Source organism: Bufo gargarizans, chromosome 8, assembly GCF_014858855.1.
Source record: "Bufo gargarizans isolate SCDJY-AF-19 chromosome 8, ASM1485885v1, whole genome shotgun sequence".
In the NCBI taxonomy this organism is placed as follows: Eukaryota; Metazoa; Chordata; class Amphibia; order Anura; family Bufonidae; genus Bufo; species Bufo gargarizans.
The window spans coordinates 123,218,229-123,240,662 of record NC_058087.1 but is presented as its reverse complement, the minus strand read 5'-3'; the positions used below and the strand labels follow the sequence as shown (position 1 = coordinate 123,240,662).

The window sequence follows — 22,434 nt, the reverse complement described above, 5'->3', positions numbered from 1 at the left end:
GCTGCAGCTAGACGTTATTGAGGAGTCCAAAAGCGAATGGGCCAGTCTGATAGTCCTAATACCCAAGCCGGACGGGACATTATGGTTCTGTAACGATTTTTGCAAGCTAAACGAAATCTCAAAGTTTGATGCATATCCCATGCCTCGGGTGGATGAGCTTATTGAGAAGTTAGGCCAAGCTCGGTATTTTTCTGTTTTGGACCTCACCAAAGGGTACTGGCAGGTACCCTTGACGGAGGTTGCCAAAGAGAAAACTGCCTTCAATACACCAGAAGCGCTTCCAATATAAGGTGTTACCCTTTGGTCTGCATGGCGCCCCTGCCACTTTTCAACGGCTCATGGACGTTGTACTTCGTCCACATCATCATTACGCTTCGGCTTACGATATTGTCATTCATAGTACCAACTGGGAAAGTCATCTACCAAAAATGCAGGGTGTAGTGGACTCCCTTAGGAAGGACTGACCGCTAACCCCCAAAAGTGCGCAATAGGGTTAGAAGAGACCAAGTACCTGGGGTATGTAATTGGGCACGGAATTATCAAACCTCAGCTGAACAAAATTGAGGCAATTCGGAATTGGCCCCAATCTGTCACTACTTCCTGTGAATTGTAGGATACTATATAAGGTTTGTCCCCCACTTTGCTACAGTTGCCGCACCATTGACAGGCCTTTTTAAGGAACGCAAGTCAGTGACGGTCAACTGTAATGAACAGGCGGAAGAGGCTTTCTCCGCTTTGAAGTCGGCCCTGTGTGGGTCCCCAGTTTTGGTGACGCCCGACTTCAAAAGGGAGTTTATAGTGCAGACCGATGCCTTCGAGGTAGGTCTCAGTGCTGTACTGTCTCAGGAAGTCAATGGGGAGGAGCATCCCATTGTCTTTCTCACCCGTAATCTCACCCCAGCCAAGACTCACTACAGTAAGACTACTATAGTGGAGAGAGAGTGCCTGGCCATCAAAGGGGCACTCGAGTCTTTCCGCTATTATCTGTTGGGGAGAAAGTTTTGTCTGGTGACCGACCACTCCCCTCTCAACTAGATGAGCTAGGCCAAAGAGAGGAATACTCGTGTAAACTTTTAATTTTCCGTGAAACATAGGGCAGGCAGGTTACAGGGAAATGCAGATGCCCTGTCCCGGGTACACTGTCTGTCTGGCAGGTTTCCACCCCCTCAGAGTTGAACAAAGGGGGAGGTATGTAGGTAGGCATAAGGTGCCGTCATTGACGGAAGGCATGTGTCACAGAGGTTCCTGGCCTCGGTGAGGTAAGAGCCAGTAATTTCAAGGGTCAGCGGCAGCTAGTGCTGATTGACACTGTTTGCTGTTAGTATGACTGTAAAGCCAATCCGGGCCGGCTCTTACTGGGATTAGCCAAAGTGCTGGGTGGATGGCTTCTCCCCACGTTCCAGTCTTTACTGGCCTATATCAAACCCAGCCAGCAGTCTCAGCTGGGTGTGGATTATTCCTCTCTGACAGTGGAGCGCTGTCAGTCTCTGTGTGTTTGGGAACTGAGAACTTGTGCCATGCTAAAGGGCTGAGAGATGCCTGTTAGGAAACAGGCCCTAAAGCCTGCTGTGGACTGCGAATGGAAAATCTGCTGACCAGGTGATAGCTTTTGTTCTGTGGACTTTTTATGTGTGAACAAACACCAAGACTGCAAACCGTTATTTTTGTTTTTCCTTATGTATGAATAAAACACTGAACTGTTTAGTTAAAGACTTTGTGATTGCCTCTGTACTGCGTCCGCTAGCCTGTGTACCAGAGCAAATCCCCACAGTATGTATTTACATACAGGGATAGGGTATGTCCGAGGCCATAAATATGAATGTGATGAAACAAAGTGCTCATCACCATTGTATGAACTCACTCTCATTATGATTATATTGATTATATTTAAAGACATAGAAAATCTGATAATTCAATGCCATATTGCATCTCAAGGTCAACTAAAATCTCTCCATCTGAAAGCATTGTAGAACTCGAATGTCAGTTCGCTAAAAGGCATCGTGACCTACAGGTACAATGTAAGCTTTATGAAATCAATAAGTCAAGAAGTGCCGTAGCAGAAATAATCTAGCATGTAGAATACACAAATGCTTTACCTTGTCGTGCAAAACATTAACCATTAGTTGTCCTGATGAGTTATATTTCCTTAGCTGCTAGATTCAAGCTAACCTTTTGCGACCCACCTTTATATAATTTATCTAAGGTAACCTGTGGGATTCCTCAAGCATAATCTGTAATGACACTTCATTTGGAATGCTTTTCATTTAATGTAAATATATTCTAAGCTCCTCTTTGGGCAGAAACCACTTACTCACATGTATTCAGGCAACACATTCCTTTTTAGATATCACATGTTTAATGAGATTGTAAAAGAGGGGAGGAGGGTCAGTCTCTGCACTCTGGAGTATTAAACATGATCTACAATGTCTTGCTGCACTCACAGTAATACCAGATTATTGATATTATGGTCGGGTACCCTTCATCTCTTTGTGTTGTGCTCTAGAAGAGTTAAGTGGGTGCCCCCCTTCTCTCCCTCTCTGTCTCTCATTCAAGCCCTTATCCATCTGCAAATCTGCCAACATTCAACTCTTTAATACAGTGGAGAGGAGGGACGCTAGTCACTAACAGGGGATACTGAGCCTTAGACCACAGGCCATTCATGCTGTAGGCACAAAGCTTCTGGGAAGAGACATCTTTCAATCTGAAGGAGTCTTGAAGTGGTAGCATCATGAAAAGGTTGCTGTCTTGTAGACTGTTCCATGTGACCTACTCCTAGAGTGACCTAGTAGCTCTGGATGTGCTGAGGAGCAGAACACTGAGAGGGATTATCCACAATGGGAGGTAGGTACGATATTCTACAATATTATAACATGTGGTAAGATGACTTACATCATAGGCAGACATGACTATGAATTTGTAGACATTAGTATGTTTGATGGAGATAAGCTGAGTTGTTTTATATGGTACAGATCAGGAACTGTGGCTTAACTCAATGAGTTTTAATGATGCACAAAGTGAACTTGTCCCATAGGATTTAGTAGCAAATTAAACTCTGCTACAAATGTACACTGTACCTGCTATCATTCGAATACCGCCTTTACACAATGATGTATAGAGTTTACTAAAAGCATCATGAAGTCTACCTTTGGAGAGATAAAATGTGCTTTCTGTCTACATTTTTACTGTATATTGCTTTTATTATGCGTGCACCAATTGCTTTACAGACGTTCTGATTCATATCAAATGATGACTACTTAGGTTGGTAGTGGCACAAACATATACTACAGCGCTGTTCTGAAAGTATGCTATCACTCATTCTCTCATGTTTGATCCCATTGTTTCTTAAAGGATGAGCACAGTTTATACGGTACTTTGTGATGACAGTTAACAATGTGATGTATGTGCAACTTTTTCTCTACATAGCTAGAGTGACTTTAAAAAACTCTTACCTCTTACCGCTTTTTTTCTTCAGAGGATAATCTAACATAATGTGATCTTTCTACAATTAGCAACATGGTACGTGTACGGATAAATAAAAGAAAAAGGATAGGCAGCAGCTTTGGCGCAACATCAAAATCTCAAATGTCATGCTGCCTGAATATGAATGCAGTTGTGCAGAAATCCAGCAGTGTTTGACTTCTGGCCACTTCTGGGTTGCAGTCACAGCACCTTGTGGGTCAAAACGTGACTACATTTGCTAACATTAGGTTGTGATGTAGTAGCAGGACGTTGCAGCATCGCGTGACTACATGACGCCATGTAGCCCTAGCCCATGTCTGTTGCGTGATTCAATTATGTGTCGGGGTTAGTGCTTTGTAACCTTAGCCTAAAGGTGTCCCCTTTGTTTGTGTTCTCCTGTGTCATTGCTACTATATGGTTAATTAATATTTTCCTTTATTCAATGAAATGTCCTCCCTGTATTTGTAAGGCACAATCCTTTCTTCATAATTTTACACAGTGTTGCAATGGTTATTTGGTGGGTTTCAATGTCATAATATAAGGAGAGGAGGGCTGAGATGAATGAGATCATTCATTTTAGATGAACTAGTCACATAGCTGGAAGTTACATAGGACAATTTATTGGTAGAGGAGGTGTGACAATATCACAATATCATAGAAATTATTAAGTTGGGGATCATATCTAGTCTGTCCTAGCTAAAGAACCTGGTGCTCCGAAGGAAAATGGCAACCAACACTTTAAAACATAGCTTTAAGGTTTATCTCCTGCCCCCAAGTCTTCATTGTTGGCCATACTGATGCTTTCTTATATTGTTTTCAATGGGTATAGGTTGCCTGCATGTAAGCCAGTTGCCATACTACCAATGTTGTCAAAGGTAGGTCCATGGTGTAACTATTGGGAATGCAAAGGGCTTGGTCACTAATGGGGCCTGGAGCCTGAGAGGAAACAAAAAAATCCCTCTGCCCCACATGAAGAGAGTGGTGTTATAAATGATGTTTGAGGAGGTCCTGTTACACATTTTGCATTGGAGGTCAAGTTATTCCTATAGACGTCCCTGGGAGTTGTAATTACGTTTCTGCAGCCCTCTTCTGTATATACAAATCCTCACAGAGGTCTTCAGCTGAAGTACTTCATCACTCATGGCTCAGAGCTGTCTTCATAGTGCCTTGCCACACAGCCTAATTCAAGACTATAGCAAGAATTGCAAGCTCCTCCACACGAAAATACGATATTAGTGAAGGGGTTTGTACTGAACTTATTGTATCACATTATATTCCATAACTTTGGGCAGATTCGGTTGTTGCTAGAAGCAATGATCTCTCTGTTTAGATGAAACATTGAATAGTTTTTATAAGAAGAAATTAAGTGATTTGTCCTAAATGTTAAAGTGGTTTTCCATTATGAAAAGAATAGTTCCTCAAAAACAGACATTTATTAATTCCAAGGTTGTCTGTTATGAGAACATCATCATCAGTAGAAGGACACAGTATTTGACACACTTAAAATTGTGTTGGAACACATATCTGACAATGGCAATCAGTGTTATCACCAGAGAATGCAACCTTTGACAGATGGGAAAGTAGTACCAGAGACAGATGAAATGCAACAGAATGTAAACAGGAACATGTGAACTGGAAACACCATGACAATGGACTGCAAATTACATTGACCTAGGTCTTATTAACCTTTTCTAACAGAGTTTCTGGTAACAAATTGGATTGGAAGCATTGCAGTCAGACTAACCATTACATGTTATCCAGAAAAGGTCATATGTCCTAGGATAGGAAAGGGCATTCTAAATGGAAATCCAGGACAAGACTAGTGGAAAAAATAAGTACATAGGGTTCTACTCAGTTTCTTAGGTACATTTTTGAGCCTACTGACCCAAACTCAGAGCCTCATAGATCCTTATGATGAGAGATTGGGTCAGTAGACTCATGATTGGACTTTGACACTTGTCCATAATGTGCAATTGAATGTGTTTTAAATTACACCATCAATATTAAAGGATGAAAAACTTTTCATAGCATTCTTCAAAAAGATGCCATGTTCATTCAAATCTCCATCTACAGTACTTCAATGTCAGACCTGACCAGAATATATTTATAATTAAGATGAGGATATTGGTAATTAACTTTACTGTAACCAGTATGTGTGTTACTTTCACAGGTGACCTGAAATAAAATATTGCATTTTTACAAATTTTTGGAATACTCTTACTGAATCTTTATGTGGAACCTGTTGGAGATCTCCTTTAAAAATATTTAGCTTCAGGCTGATCCCCCCATATTTGTGGTGCACTGACAGCACATGTACATGAGAAAAATTTCAAATATTGCTCTTGTGCTAATACACTTTATATGAGTTCTCCAGGAATTAATGCTATTAAATTACTGATATACCTGAATATCACTTTATTATAAACACATTACCAAAATAACAGTTATTATTTATAAAGGCTTGTTTCCTCTAGGGGGCAGTCATCCATGGAAATAAAATGGCTTCTGGCCTATTAGTGAAGACACAAAACTTCCAGCTGTGAGTAAAGGCCCCTTAACACTGCTCAATTAGCAGACATTAGTTCCTTCTTAGCAATCGCCTGCTCGTCAGTGAAGGAGACTACTGCATTTACATGAGGCGATCTCCTCCACAGTATGGGGAGGAGTGATTGGTAATGCCATTGCTCGTTCCCATACAGAATCATTGGCTGGTGGCTGAGACTGCTGGCACTGAGTGCTAGCTATGGCTGAGACTTCGACTGGTGGCTGAGACTGTTGGCATTGAGTGCTGGCTATGGCTGAGACTGCTTGCTGCGGCTGGTAGCTTAGACTGCTGGCACTGACTGGTGGCTGAGACTGCTGAATGCGGCTTGTGGCTGAGACTGCTGGCACTAAGTGCTGGCTGTAGCTGAGAATGCTGGCATTAACTGGTGGCTGTGGCTGAGACTGGTGGCACTGATTGGTGGGTGAGACTGGTGGCTGAGACTGCTGGCACTAAATGGTGGCTGTGGCTGAGACTGCTGGCACTGTGACTGGTGGCTGTAGCTGGTGGCACTGACTGATGGCTGAGACGGCTAGCACTGACTGGTGGCTGAGACTGCTGGCAGCGACTGCAGTGCTTGCTGCAGCTGGTAGATGAGACTGCTGGCACTGACTGGTGGCTGTGGCTAAAACTGCAGACTGTGGCTTGTGGCTGAGACTGCTGGCACTGAGTGCTGGCTGTTGCTGAGATGCTGGCACTGACTGGTGGCTGAGACTGGTGGCTGTGGCTGAGACTGCTGGCACTGATAGGTGTGTGAGACTGGTAGCTGAGACTGCTGGCACTGAATGGTGGCTGTGGCTGAGACTGCTGGCACTGTGACTGGTGGCTGTGGCTGGTGGCACTGACTGATGGCTGAGATGGCTAGCACTGACTGGTGGCTGAGACTGCTAGCACTGTGGCTGGTGGCACTGACCGATGGCTGAGATGGTTGGCACTGACTGGTGGTGCTGAGTGCTGGCAGCTACTGGTGGCTAATACTGCTGGCAGCAGCTGCTGTCTGTGGCTGACAGCACTAGGACTGTGTGGCTCTGTGATACATGTAATGGCGGCGCTCCGACGTGGAGAGCATACCATAGGACGCAGTGATTGGCTGGAACGCAGGTGTGGGTGGTGTGGACGACGTGTGGAGTGCCGTGTGTTGATTGGTCAGCGTGCCATGCATCTTAAATTATCAGCACACATGCACGGACATGCAGCACGCACACAGGGCTTTTATTAGTATAGAAGATAGATGCTTGGGAAGTATAAAGTGTCCTTTAGGATGGGTCTTGTGTGTGCTAATTTTATTTCCCCTGATGATTGCCTCCTAGAGAAAACAAGACAATATAAATAATAAATGCTGTTTGAGAATGTGTTTGTAATAAAGTAATATTTAGGTATTTTTAGTTATTTTATTAATTCCTGGAGAATCACTTTAATGGACAAAGGTATTCCAAAAGAGTGTTATTTTGGGATATATTTGGCCAGGATATGCTGAAATCCTGCAGCACCAATTATGTTTCCATACAGTTAAAGGGGTTGTCCAGATTCAGAGCTGAACCCAGACGTAACCCCTTCTTCCCTCATTTAGCCCCTATGAGCGGAGCATCAGAGCATTTTATGCTCCGATGCTCCCCTTTGCCCTGCGCTGCATTGCGCAGGACAAGAGCTGTTTTATTTACTCTGACACACTGCTAGGCAGAGGTTTCCACCTAGCAATGTTCCTGGGGACCACATCAGCACTAATGGGCTGTCTTTAGCGCTGTCCTAGGCTGTTTTACAGCCCATTAGTGCCAGTGACATCACTGGGTTCACGGCTAGGTGGAAATCTCCGCCTAGCATATGAATCAGAGCCCGCTACATCACTGTATCTGAAGAAAAAGCCTTTTTCCTGTACTATACAGGGCAGGGCAAAGCGGAGGATTGGAACATCAGATGCTCCATTCATAGGGGCTGAAGGGGTTATGTCCGGGTACAGCTCTGAACCCGGACAACCCCTTTAAGCACAATTAATTAGTATGAGAAAACTGTTGCAAACATCTGGCCATATGTAAACATTGAATGCAGTATGAATTACTGTTACTTACTAGTTATGCTGTAGCAACATGATTCAATTTTTTTGATGAAAAGGACAATTTAATTTTTCACCAGATAAACTCTGATAATTTGACTCAATCTCATATTTCAAATAGGTTTAGAAACACACAAACTTCTATGGGGAGTTCATCTTGCTGTTCTTCTGGCTGGATCCTTGTCTCATTCTAACCTTCCACCATCTGATGACTATAGAAAGATATATTTCAACCCTTATCACTCACTTATTCTCCCAGATGGAAGGGAAACCACAATCTACCTGTTGAAGGATATCACAAAAAGGTAAGCGGACAGTTTTCAGCTCAGCTATGTTTTTCAGAAAATGTTCTGCACAATTTTACTTTAAAATGAATTGAAATAAGAAGCATATACCAGTTTGCCAACATTATCTATAGCAATGTAGGCCATTGTAATCTTAATTGCATGCACACAGATAGGAACATCTTCAATTTATGTTCAAACCTCAAGTTCCAGGATGCACCGTTACAGGATTTGAAGGTGGCTTTGGTTGAGTAGTGCAGAGGCCTTACCAACCTTCAGACTGGAATCAAAAAAGGTAGGGCCAGCCTTAGGGAAGTAATGGTATAGCAATAATACTTAGATACTGCTTACCACTCTTATTAGGTTACTTCACCTTTAGAGATTTTATTTTATATGTTGGCATTATGTGAGCACACTAAGGTGGTATTTACCTAGACATAGTGTAACCCTACTACTTGGGCACTTTACAGTATGTTTATGTGCACTGAATCATAGCATTGTTATGTAGGCAATGGTATAAAATTCTTATCTGGCCAATATATTACATATGGCATATCAAGACGCTAAGGCTGGCCATACTCATAAGATAGCTGTTGGCCAACAACTATCACTTCCGATCCCCTCATACACATGCCTACTCAGCTTGGGCAAGCAAGCATGTATTCTCAGTAGGAAGAGGGGGATAAAGATGTTCTCAGGCTCCAATGGTAGCACCTTATCTACCTAAGAAAAAAAGAATTGGGCAGTTTAGAATCCACTTTACCCGATCGTTAGCAACTCCTATGTTGGCTATCAAAGGAGAGTTGGGATTCTCATATAAAAATTAGATCGCCATCTGGTCACATAAAAATCCATCCAACATATATCATACCTGTATGGCCATCTTAACTGTATGACAGAACACTGTATTGACAGGAACCAAGTGTACAATGGTCCACAACTCTCAATTATGTAACAGCACATATATCATTACAGTCTTAGCATTCTCTTTTTTGGGTCTCTCTCTCTCTCTCATATATACATAACATACATATTGAGCTTTGCCACACTTAACCCTCTTCTCTCACTGTTCCGTATCCATTTGTGTGTTAACAAAAAGCAGAAGGTCACAAAGAGGAACAACTGAACCATCAGACTATTATAATTGATATGTTTCAGATGTTGAACAGTCATGGTACTCCACTATGGAGTTGACACTGTGTGACCCTTACTGAGAGACTCAAAAACTCTTATAATATATGAAAGATGCCTTTCGTGTAACTGTTGTTACTCTGCATGGTATTTTTTTATTCCCAACTGAAGGTATGAATCTGTATTTTGTTCAGTCTCATACATCAATGTATCATGTTAGAGTGGACATACACTTTTTATTAAATATGGAACCAATTCACATGAAATTCAGCCGGAAAGAAAAGACAGACTCCTGGATAACCAAGATGCATACATTGTGTGATGCTGTCAATGTTCATCACAACTGGGTCTCACATGAGGTGGAACGTTCAAGCTGTTGAAAGAGCTTTGTAAAATGTAGGGTCTAGAAAGATGATTTTCCACCATATAGCATCAGACAGCTGCTTATAGAAAATGTTCGGAATTAGCAAAGTAAATATCCACTGCTGTGTCCTTAGCCCTCAGGGTGTTTTCATTACAGATCAGTCAGTACCATCTACTTCTGGCTTTGCTTGGTCCCCTTTCCTAGATTGTATTTCTTGGTACACATGGTACACATGAACATCGTATTTTTCTCCAGAGATGCCAGTTTACGAGTGTGGGAACTGAACCTGCTCTCAGTTCTAGATTTCCACTTAGTGAAATGGAAACAGATTTGTTAGACCAGGGATCAGCAACCTCTGGCACTACAACACCCACAATACTCCTTTCACTTCTATGGGAGTTACAAGAACAGCCAACAAAGTGTGCATGCTGGGAGTTGTAGTTTCACAGCAACTGGAGAGCTGAAGGTTGCTGAACCCTGTGTTAAATAGGAATATTGCAGCATAAAATGGGAAACGAGGTGATTCAGAAAATGGGATGTGAACAAACTGGACATTGACTTTTACAAGAACAAAATGTAAAATATTATTTAAAGGGTCCATACTGAAAATAACCAGGTAGAAAAAGGCTTCATGCTGCCTTTTTTCTGTCCAGCACCGGGAGATACTGGGCATTACAAAAGCAGAAGCTCCAGATGCCAGAAACGCTCCCATAGAATACAATAGGATCATTACTGGCTTTACACTACCATGGCAGATGGGAGAAATAATGGATGACTGTATACAGTATATGGAAATGGGGTCTAAGACTGACTCTTGGTACACCTTCACAGGGTGCTCTGGGCACAATGGGTCTATTTAAACATTTCCTCTCCTTTTCTATTTTGTAAAGTTGAGGACTTAGTCCCAGCTCCACTAGAAGACACTAACTCTGGGAATTGTGCCAGTCTCCAACAATGGGTTCAGCATTTTTGATTTACAGCCAGTCCAGTTAACCATTGTACTACATATGCATACATTTATTTCTAGTATTGGAAGATTCATTCATTCACATGTGAGTTTCATTTCAGATTTCCATTGCAATAAATAGGAAATCTTCATGGATAAAAGCAAATATCCATCATAAACAATTTTAAGTAAATTTTTCAAACTTAATGGATTTCCATCAGGACTGCTCAGCTAGTCATACTGTATAAATGGCACCACTTATCAGTTCCACTATCCAATCCATTTCGTATTCTGTTTCATACTTTATTATTTTTTACTATTATCCCTTTTAGAGCTTATGTACATGGCTGAACCACACGCATGAAGTCTGTACGGCAGTAAACTGAATCCCTATGGTACATTACTAGTCTACCGACTAATAATAGTAATATTGTAGAGCGCTACCATGGACCCAGTATTAAGGCTCTATACAACCCAGAGATGGCATGGAGCCATAAAACTGTATTTCAATGTGCCCTACTCCTAGGGGGTGACTGAATTTTATCAAGTGTCCTTCAAGTCTGCACTACTGTCAGTTCTAGGTACAGCATGGAAAGGGTCAAAGGTCCAGGTGCACTGTATAGCATAGTCCACAGCACACAAATACTTCACCAGACGTTCACTGGTTGATGGTTACATTTTTGTCATTTTTTTCTGACATACATGAAAAATAGGTATCATCACATGCAACGTTTCATTCCCATATAGATCTTTACCAAGGATATCTGTAACAGGAGGTGGAAGGAATATCAACCTCCAACATAGGTCATACATGCTACCACTAGGGATGAGCGAAGATTTCGGATATTTCATCCGAAGTCGATTCGCTCATCCCTAGCTACCACATGCCACTGATATCCCTTTCAACCTCCTATTACACATATCCTTGATAAAGATCCATAGAGGATTAAAACATTGCATGTGGCTTTCCTGTATGTCAGGATTCTCCAATATAAACACCAACCATTAAACATCTGGTGAACTAGTTGTGTGATTGTGGATTTTGTCCTTCATTTATAAAGCGTTGAAGGGTAAACATTGCTAACTGTCCCCTTTCTGTAGTTAAAATGAATTTTACCTGTACTCCCTTGTATGTGGCTGAACTTGTAAGTAGAATATAGACAACTATTTACATAGTTTTGGGTACGGTTAGTTCATCGTGTCTCCTACAACTGACCAGGCACTGTAGATGTCAGATGTTGGGGGAGATTTCAGCTTCCTGATCCTCATGTTCTCAGGGGAGAAGGTGTTTCCATGTCCACAGTTAGGACACATGCCTGTTCAAGCGTGCATGTCTATGGTGAGGCTGGGAGACATAAAGAAAAAAAAAAACAGCAGCTGGCGCTATACTGATACATTTTATTGAATAACTCAGTGGCTCTGCAAAATATTTAATTACTAAACTAACTAATATGTAATTACTAAAAGATTTAGATCCAGGTGCTGATTTTAAAACCCCTTTAGGCATCCTGCTTCCCCAATAACATGTTCATACTATATATTAACCAAACATGCAAGTTCCTGTCTATGGAGGATAAGAAATTGAGAGGCTACAGCTAACCCTTACATCAATTATAGTGGTTTTGGTAGGAAAAGTGTGTTGACACTGAACATTCATTACCTTTTTTTTTACCTTATCTTGCAATCTGTGCAAGAAGTTAAAATGTGTCGGGCAGTCGGAACCTCACTTGATTTGTGAACTTTCCAAATGTTCCCAACTGGTCATAAACTGATGAAGCATGAGGGAGGGACAACAGTTACGGTACATGGCGAGTAAAGTTGGGTCAGTAGAAATCAGATTTTTGCAGCCATCTGGTCTAAACTTTGCAGTCAATCCAGTTATGTACAGTAGACGACTCAGCTACAACTGGCAGTGTCCTGCACAAGTAATCGTAGCACGGCTCCTTTAGAGCAAATGTGTATTTCATATAGGAAATATATAAATTCTTCCCTTATTAGAATGATGAGGTTATTATAAAATCTCACACTATTGATGAATTCCAAAGAATGGAAAATCTTTTAGTACTAAACATGAAGGTAAAATCTCCCTGTTAATATAGAAGTTAGATATTTATTTTTTCACATAAAGGGTGCCATATGTCTTTTCTACCAGATGCCTGTTAATAATGTGGAATGAAATTCACATCCGTCATATCACTTTCACTTTATTATTTTTCACATGTATGTCTTTAAAGTAAAAATCAGGTGGGTTTTGATTTCATCCATATATGTAAACTTTGGTTTAGGATGAGAACTGTTTCCATTCTGCAAAAGGGTGTATGAATGCCTCATTTATTTTCATCACCACTGTTTATGCTCTATATTAGATTGATAAGTATATTTGTATAAAGGGGTTTTCCAAGATTTTGATACTGATGACCTATCCTCAGGATAATAGGCAGGCAGAGAAGACACCAGTGCTCCTGTGAAAGCCACAACCTTCTCTGTGCTTCAATGTGGCTGAGTGCAATACCAAGCACAGCCTCTACACGATGTTGGCGCTGTGCTTGGTAAGCTGTGAGAAGGCCAGGAGATCACAGGAGTGTTGGTCCCTTCTCAAACAGCTGATCAACAGGGGTCCCAGGTGTCGGAACACCACTGATCAGATACTGATGACATAACAGTAATAATGATATTACAGTGCAATATAAAGTCGTGAGATAGGGATATGGCTTAGGCTACTTTCACACTAGCGTTCGGGCGGATCCGTTCTGAACGGATCCGCTCATAATAATGCAGACGGAGGCTCCGTTCAGAACGGATCCGTCTGCATTATTTTTAGCATAGAACAGCTAAGTGTGAAAATAGCCTAGTACGGATCCGTCCAGACTTTCAATGTAAAGTCAATGGGGGACGGATCCGCTTGAAGATTGAGCCACATTGTGGCATCTTCAAACGGATCCGTCCCCATTGACTTACATTGAAAGTCTGGACGGATCCGCACGGATCCGCACGCCTCCGCACGCCTCCGCACGGCCAGGCGGACACCCGAACGCGGCAAGCAGCGTTCAGCTGTCCGCCTGTCCGTGCGGAGGCGAGCGGAGCGGAGGCTGAACGCCGCCAGACTGATGCAGTCTGAGCGGATCCGCATCCATTCAGACTGCATCAGGGCTGGACGGCTGCGTTCGGGTCCGCTCGTAAGCCCCTTCAAACGGAGCTCACGAGCGGACCGACGAACGCTAGTGTGAAAGTAGCCTTAGTAATGCACACAGTCACTGAACAGGAATAATAAACATTGTGATCTTAAAGCTAATTGCTAAGAACCACAGTGATGTCACAGCACAGGAATAATAGAAACAATATTATACTACAAGGAAAATGCACAGAGTGATGTCACAATGCAGGAATAATAAAGCCAGAGGGGCTAATTTATTAAGAATGGGGCTTTCCATGCCGGTCTTAAGTGTCTCTGTACTGCTGGAGGAAGCGCCAAGGTTACGTGGAGCTGCAGGCCTGTACATAACTTTGGAGATTCCTCCAGAAGGACGTACAACAGACTTAAATCTATACTAGCTCCCTTGCTGGCATAGATTTAAGACATTTTCTGCGCAAAAAAATTGCATCATAAAAAATGATGAATGAGACGGGCCTGCAGGCCCGCTCTCTTCCCCACCCATGCCAAGCTCCCTTTTTTTTTAGAGTTGTTGGGAAAGTGATGTGAGCGGGGAAAAGTCTGATTGTGCCACAAATTGGTGTGTGACAAAATCTGTGACTGCTATACGCCCGAAAAGTAGCATGAGCCCTAGTATTATAATTCAAGGATAATGCACACAGTAATGTCAAAACACAGAAATAAAAGACAAAGTATCATAATACAAGGATAACACATATAGTGATATAACAACAAAGTAATAATAGTCACAGTATTACAACACAAGGATAATGCACACAGTGATGTCACAGTGCAGATAATAGACACTGATATCGCTTTAAATGATTTCTGTCACCACAATTATCCCTATTAAACAGGCTGACATTATACATGGGCAAATGTCAGCTGAATCTAACTGTGCTATTCTTTTTTTTTATGTATGTTCCTGTTTTTGCGCAATTATACATTTTATTATATGCAAATTAACCTCTAGTAAGGGGGGGGGGTGTTGCTCCTGCTCCTAGAGGCTCAGTTCTCCCACCTCATTCTACGCCCTTCTACTGTTGATTGACAGGGTCCCGGACAGCGTTCGTCTCCTCCTGCCGGCCCTGTATGGAAGAGAAATCTTGCGCCTGTGCTGCCCTTTCAGTATTCTGCTGCGGCGCAGTAAGGGAAGGATACTCACTGGCTGATGGCTTCCTCACTGCGCCTGCGCCGAATACGTCGCTGGATTCTCTTTTGTGGTAAGTATTTTCCTAATTGGCCAGCGCTTTATTCCTACTGATACCACCAATGATCAAAGGGGGCATCAAAGCAGCACTAAAATTTATTAGATTTATGAACACTATATCAAATTCATTTGGCCACCAGAAAATATATATATTGTGGGGATTTGATCTGGTAGTTAAGCGGGCGCAGTACAGAGGCAAAATACAAGTGCATAATTCAAACTTCAGTGTTTATTCACACATGATGCCAAAAACAAAACTTCCCTTTTGCAGTGTTGGTGTTACTTCACACCCAATGGCAAGTTAATAAAACAAAAGTCACCTTGGTAGCAGTTCTGCCTCAGAAAGTTCAAACACAGGCTTTAGACGGCCTGTTTTCCTGGCACACGGGTCTCCGCTCTCCAGCCCAGTACAAGCCTCAGATCCCAGCACACAGACCTCCTGAGCTCCACTGTCAGACGGAGGTAATCCTCTCCACCTGGCAGTGCTGGCTGGTTTTATGTCTGGCAAAACCTGGCCTGGAACGTGGGGAGTAGTCACCCACCCAGCACTTTGACAACTCCCAGTAAGAGCCGTCTCGGATCAGCTATTCAGCCATGCTAAGTACTAAGGTGTCAAACAGCAACTGCTGCTGACACATCAAAACCGTCTCTTACTCCACCGAGGCCAGGAACCTCAGTGACATTCAGTGATTCCTTGTACCTTCTTACAATATATATACATACAGTATATATATACACACATATATTTATATACAGGTGAAATTCGAAAAATTTGAATATCATGCAGAGTTCATTTATTTCAATAATCCGACATAAAATGTGTAACTAATATATGAGAGACTCATTACATGCAAAGCGAGATATTTCAAGCCTTTATTTGTTATAATTTGGATGATTATGATTTACAGCTTATGAAACCCCAAAGTCACAATTTTGAGGTACCCTTTGCTCAGGGGATATGGATTAAATAGCCGACTACAGTGTGACACTTTGAGCCTAGAATATTGAACCTTTTCACAAAATTCTAATTTTAAGCTGCATCTCTGCAATTCCTTTTAATTTGCATTACTGAAATAAATGGACTTTTGCACGATATATTTTAATTTTTTGAGTTTCACCTGTTTATCTATATGTATATATATATATATATATATATATATATATATACATATATATATATATATATAGAAGAAAATAAGAAGAAAAAATAAGAAGAAAATCCCTTTATTGTCCCTCAGTGGGGAAATTTTGGCATAACAGCAGCAATCACATTCACAACAGGAGCAAAAATAAGAGTAATTAGAAATTAAAGAGTAAAATAAAAGAAAAACATAACACAGAATTTACTTAAAAAAATCACTACTGGGTTTCTGGGAACAGCGGTGGTTATAAATCCTAACCGCTGCTGGGAGGAAGGACCTCTGATAACATTCCTTCATGCACCTAGGATGCAGCAGTCTGTCACTGAAGGAGCTCTTCAGCTCCACAACAGTTTCGTGCATGGGGTGGGAGACATTGTTTAACAGTGATGTTAAGGCCCCCTGCACACGAACGTGTGTGATCCGTGGCTGTATTGCGGCCTGCAAATTGTGGGCCGAAATGCACAGCCACAGTTCCGTGTGCATTCCGCATCACGGATGCTGACCCATTCACTTCAATGGGTCCGCAAATCCGGAAATGCGGAACGGGCGCACGGAACGGGACCCCTCGGAAGCACTACGGAGTGCTTCCGTGAGGTTGCGTCCCGTACTTCCGTGTCCTATCTTTTTGCGGAACGGGCGGATCGCGGACCCATTCAAGTGAATGGGTCCGCGATCCGATGCGGCTGACCTACGGCCGGCGATCGTGCATTACGCCCACGGATCACACACGTTCGTGTGCAAGGGGCCTAATTTTGCTAGAGTTCTTCTGTCACCCATCACCTGCACTGGATCAAGGGGACAACTTAGGACAGAGCTGGCCTTCTTAATGAGTTTATCAAACCACACCATAGAATATGGCTGATGTCACCACTGAGTCAAAGAAGGTCTTTAGGAGCTTCCCCTGCACTCCAAAGGACCTTAGTCTCCTCAACAGATAGAGTCTGCTCTGACCCTTTTTGAAAAGAGCATCAGTGTTATGGCTCCAGTCCAGTTTATTGTTCAGTTTGTTGTAATATATATTATGTATATATTATCTAATAGCCAAATGATTTTTTGGTGATATAATGTAGATAAATCAAATAATTATTAGTACTGCTTTTTTATATAAAATATTGTTTCATTTAATGCCCTCTTTGATGATTGGTGGTATCCGTGGGAATAGAGCACTGGCCAATTAGGAAAATACTTACCACATAGGACAGGGATGGCCAACCTTACAGACGCAAAATATATTTTTCATCTGATTTGAGGTCTGATAAAATATATTTTTCATTAGCAGAGTATATATTTTTAGCAGACCTCAGATCAGACTCCTAAATTAGATCCCACAATCCTCATCTGACCTAAAATAAGATCCCCAAACCTCATCAGACCCCCAATGCTCATGGATCAGACAACACAAATCACACTCCCAGTGTCAGACCCTCAGTGCCCAGATCTCCCCATGCTCAGACCTGACCAACCCATGCTCAGACCTGCCCCCGGTGCTCAGATCTGCCCCCCCCCCACATGCCCAGATCTGACCCCCATTGCCCAGATTAGGACCCCCCCCCTCATGCTCAGATCACAACCTCCCATGCTTAGATCAGACCCCCATGCTCAGTTCTATAATTTAAAAAAATCTCTTCCCTCTCCTGATCAGGCACTGGGCTCCTGCTCAGGCACCTGCTACTCTGCAGGTCTGACACGCTCTCCACTGTGACCGGATGAGCACACCGTCAGATCATAGTGCGTGTCTCCACATACTACGTTCTCACACTGTGTGCATCAGGACATTGTGGAGAGTCAGCTGGAGCTGCAACAGTAGCAACAGTGCCCAATCAGGAAAAGAGATCTGAGCATGGGGTGGAGAGCGAACCGGCCTGACTGCTTCCCGGCTCCACAGCTAGAGCCGCACTTGAAGAAGCAAAGAGCTGAATGCGGCTCAAGAGCCACAGGTTGGCCACCCCTGACATAGGAGGATCCAGCGACATCACACCGCTCTCCTCCTTCTTCTCTGCGATGTCGGCTGTGACGTATTCAGGCCCAGGCGCAGTGAGGAAGCCGTCAGCCAGCGAGCGTATTTTCCTTACTGCGCCTGTGCCGAATACTAAACGGGACGGTGCGGGCGCGAGGTTTCCCAAGCACACAGGGCCGGCAGGAGGAGAAGAACCCTGGCCGGGGCCCTGTCAATCAACAGTGGAAGGGAGTGGAATGAGAGAACAGATTCTCCATGTAGCAACGCCCCCCCTGCTCCTAGAGGCTAATTTGCATATAATAAAACTTACAGTTGCGCAAAAACGGGGGCATACGTAAAAAAATGAATAGCACAGTTAGATTCAGCTGATATTTGCACATGTATAATGTCAGCCTGTTTAATAGTGATAATTGTGATGACAGAAACCCTTTAAGTAGCAGTGGCCTGCCAGAGTAAGTGAGGCTGCTTTGGGGGATCATGGTCTGACATGAAAATAGGCTTCAAAGGTCTAACAGAGGAAAACCTCATATACACTTAACTCTGGGATCAATAAAATACCATTAGAATCTATTGATGTGGCAAATTAGTTCTCCTCTAGCTTATTGTACCCTACTGATATGTCCTGCATGTGTGATGATCGCAACAAAATGTATGATGGAATGAAAAATGGAGGTTTGCATATCCTGTACAATATTGTGCATATCTGAAAAGTTCTACAAATCTGTAGAGTGTAACTGTTTATGTAGAACTTTTTATACTATAGCTTTTAGAGATATCTTTCATTCATTGTTTATATGTTTTTGTCAGGTATTATTTTACACTGGGAGAAAACACGAGCCCTCATTTCTCAATCACTGTGACACCCTGTGACGTTCCGATCGAATGGAGTATTTTACACTACAAAGTATCACATGCATTCTATGGAAAAACAGCAGGTAACAGTGCGCCAATTTCACCCTTGCAAAACAGGATTATATTTTTCACAGTATGCTATTTCTGTAAGGTGGCATAGTTCAAACTGCTTTAAAGCTACAGTGTGGCATCCTAATAGTAGTGGTTTTATAAACAGTCTTGTGGGCACCAGATGACAATGCATTCCAAATGTGCACTCTATATGCTACCAGTCTGCCCCTAAATAGCACAATCTCAGGGCTAGAGAAGTGGGCCCCACCATGTAAGTGGGCCTGGGATTGCCTCTCCACTTATCTATACCTCTGTAACAAACCACAATTTTGTCCCGATTTTAGTAGGAAGAAGAAATTAAGTTGGCACTTTAAATTCCTAGACATGGGAGTTTTAGCAATTTACGAATAGAAGAGATGTTCTGTGGTTGCTTTATTACATCATCAAACTTTCTTATTCAGTCAGTAGCTGCCAGTTTAGATGCTGACGTGTAATAATGAAGCTTCTTTATTGACAAAAATAGGCACCCCTATTCAGAGGTTAACCTAATGAGCTAGACTCCAAGCTAGAGCGTCCAGTGGCCTCTACACAGGCTCGGACTGGCGCACAGGGTGACTCCCCCGGTGGGCCCCTGAGCAAGGTGAGTCCCTAGCCTCCCACCCCCCTGCACAAGTGGCACATAACAGTAGACTTTATGTACCACTACATACATATATTCAGTGTATAGCACCTCAGCCAGCCTATGAACATATAAAAAACTTGATAGATTATTAAATAAACTCCCCAGTCTATTATTATAGACAGGATAAGAGCTGAGATGACTTCTAGGTATAGAGGAAAGCTGCCAGTATCCTCTTTTCCCCAGGACCTACCTTCTCAAAGATGCTGCAGGGACCCCCATATTCAATCATCTGGTAGCATCTTGCTGCTGTGTGAGCAGGTAATATTTGAACGTATCCGTACGAAGGGCCCCCAAAATAAATTTTACTGGTGGGCCCTAGGCACCCCAGTCTGACACTGCCTCTACAAACCTTGCTCTGCTCAGCAGTTTTTAGATCCAGCTTGAAAACACCTGGATACAACTGCCCTCATTGTCTCTTCCACTCTCAATTCACCTATTTCCTGAACACCAATAAACTATAATTTATAGACACAAATATCAGGTCACTGCCAATAAATAATGTTTCAGATTTACATGGAGTAATAACCTTGTTAACCTTCATGTTATTATTTTCCAGTAAAATACCAACCCTTTGCTGACTTGAAGACCCAGTTGTACTACAAGACTGTGTCTACACTTTTCCACTACAAAGGAAACTCTGTTGAAAACTATGTGGGAACTTTTTTATATTCTTCTCTTTTTGTCCTTGAATTTTTATCAACTGAGAGAGATACTCACATCTCAGTGTACCTTACAACTGACTTAGCACATGGAAGTCTTTTTCCAGAACTTCCAGGGGATCCTCGGATTGATGTCACAACAGTCAACCATAACTCTGTTTCATTGGTCTGGAAACCAAGTCCATCAGCAATGAAGCAGAAAGACATCATAGAATATTGTATTCTAGTAAATGAAAAACATAATTATAAAAGTATGTGTGCCGCTGATACTGCAATTCGGTCTGCAGGCAGGAAATGGCCAAAATTAACAAGCTTTCCCATCTCAAAGTATCTTGAAGAAAATCAACGGGTTATGCTGATTTCAAGTAGGGATTTACATATAATCCACAAAAGCAGCAATATGGAGGTTAGGCAGATATGCATTGACAACAAAAATACCTACACAGTATCAAATCTGAGTTCAAACACCCAATATTACTTTGATGTGTTTGTAGTTAACCTGCTAACCAACGCTAGTGCTGCCTACACAGGTACCTTTACAAAGACATGGTTGGAACCTAAACCTAAGGATATACCCCTAAAGGATGGCAAAATAGTTCAAATCAAGTTTGATGGCAAAAGATCAAAGGCATATAGCTTTCAGTATCAGGCACTGCATAAAAAGGTCCACTTCACATTACAAGTATGCCGAGGCCAAATGCGGGCTCTTATTTCCAAAAATGGCAAATTATTAATTTCAGAAAATGTTCAAGGTCTAAGACATATTACGCTTAAAGGTAAATTCATGGATAAATACGTCGCTGTTTTCAGGTCTGCAGAACCAGTGGAAAATACATCCGCAATGATTCAGGCCTCATCCCACATGCACAAATCTGTCTTTCCTTTTTTTCCAAATAGTTTGAAAATCAAGTCTTTTAACAAACTGAGAACCTGTAACTCAATAACAATTGCCTGGCTTGGTACCCAAGAAAGGAACATGTACTGTGTCTACAAGAAAAAACTTAAAGAAGACCAAGTTTGGAGGGAAATATCTAGTGTTGACAATTGCTCAGGACCAGAATCACGGCCAAAATCTGAGAAGGTTTTGTGCAAATATTTCCATGAAATCAATGTGCAAAGAGCAGTAACTACAGAAACAATTGGAGGTTTAGAAAGAGGCACGTCCTACCGGTTTGATGTCTATCTTATTGGTTCTTCAGGACTGCTGGTTAGATATCAGAGCAAAATTGTGAAAACCAGAAAAACATGTTGATAGCTACCATTAGAGAAAGCTTCAAAATGCTTAAAGTGAATGTCCACCCTCACACACATATTTTCAGCCTTGCCATACAAACAACTCGAGGGAGCATACTGCATTGAGTTCAGAGTATAATAGTATCCAGTTAGAGCTTCAGCTCCCTATAGTGGTGGGTGCAGGAAACCAGCATGCTTTATGTGGACATTCCCTTTAATGGGAAGAAACTTATTCTTCTCCATACCAGGTCAATCTTTTTACTTTTGTATTAAACAAACTGTAATATTTTTGTATATGTAATTAAATCAATTAAGGATAGAGGGGATGCTCTATATAATATGCTTACAATGTTTAGCAATTTTTTTTGTAGGATTTTTTTGTAGGATTTTTTTTGTCTGATATATTTATAGTTAAAAGGGAACGATCATACCTTAAAATGCATAAGGAATCTTTCACATTAATTGTAGAATCCACCTCTCATCATTGAGTTGAAATATCATATAAATATTTCCTCTGAACGTGTGCCATTCTTCATTTTGCAAAGATTTGCGCCTGCTCATATTGCAGTCTTCAGATATTTCTCTCCATTATACTGAATCAAGTAAAATCTTTGCTATAAATGAATTTGGGTATACCGTAAATTGAACAGTAGCTCCCATTCTATGTCTATGTTTAGAAGTTTAAAGTGAATATCCATCTTTTAAAATCCTGTTATTTTTT

General features: G+C 41.9%; 1 protein-coding gene across 1 annotated transcript; it reads left to right on the top strand.

The window, feature by feature from the left end:
• The first annotated feature begins 2,711 nt into the window (after positions 1-2,711).
• On the top strand, positions 2,712-21,732 carry LOC122944402 (protein NDNF-like). The gene is made up of 4 exons (XM_044302616.1): positions 2,712-2,841; positions 8,173-8,356; positions 19,044-19,171; positions 20,378-21,732. The coding sequence occupies exons 1-4, from the start codon at positions 2,835-2,837 to the stop codon at positions 21,730-21,732; spliced, it is 1,674 nt and encodes a 557-aa protein (XP_044158551.1). The 5' UTR covers positions 2,712-2,834.
• The last annotated feature ends 702 nt before the right edge of the window (positions 21,733-22,434 follow it).

What these genes read in the sequence shown, in the direction of transcription:
- LOC122944402 (XM_044302616.1), top strand. An exon ending in TTGAAGGATATCACAAAAAG is followed by an intron (nt 8,357 to 19,043) that starts GTAAGCGGACAG and finishes TGTTTTTGTCAG; the next exon opens with GTATTATTTTACACTGGGAG. An exon ending in ATTCTATGGAAAAACAGCAG is followed by an intron (nt 19,172 to 20,377) that starts GTAACAGTGCGC and finishes ATTATTTTCCAG; the next exon opens with TAAAATACCAACCCTTTGCT.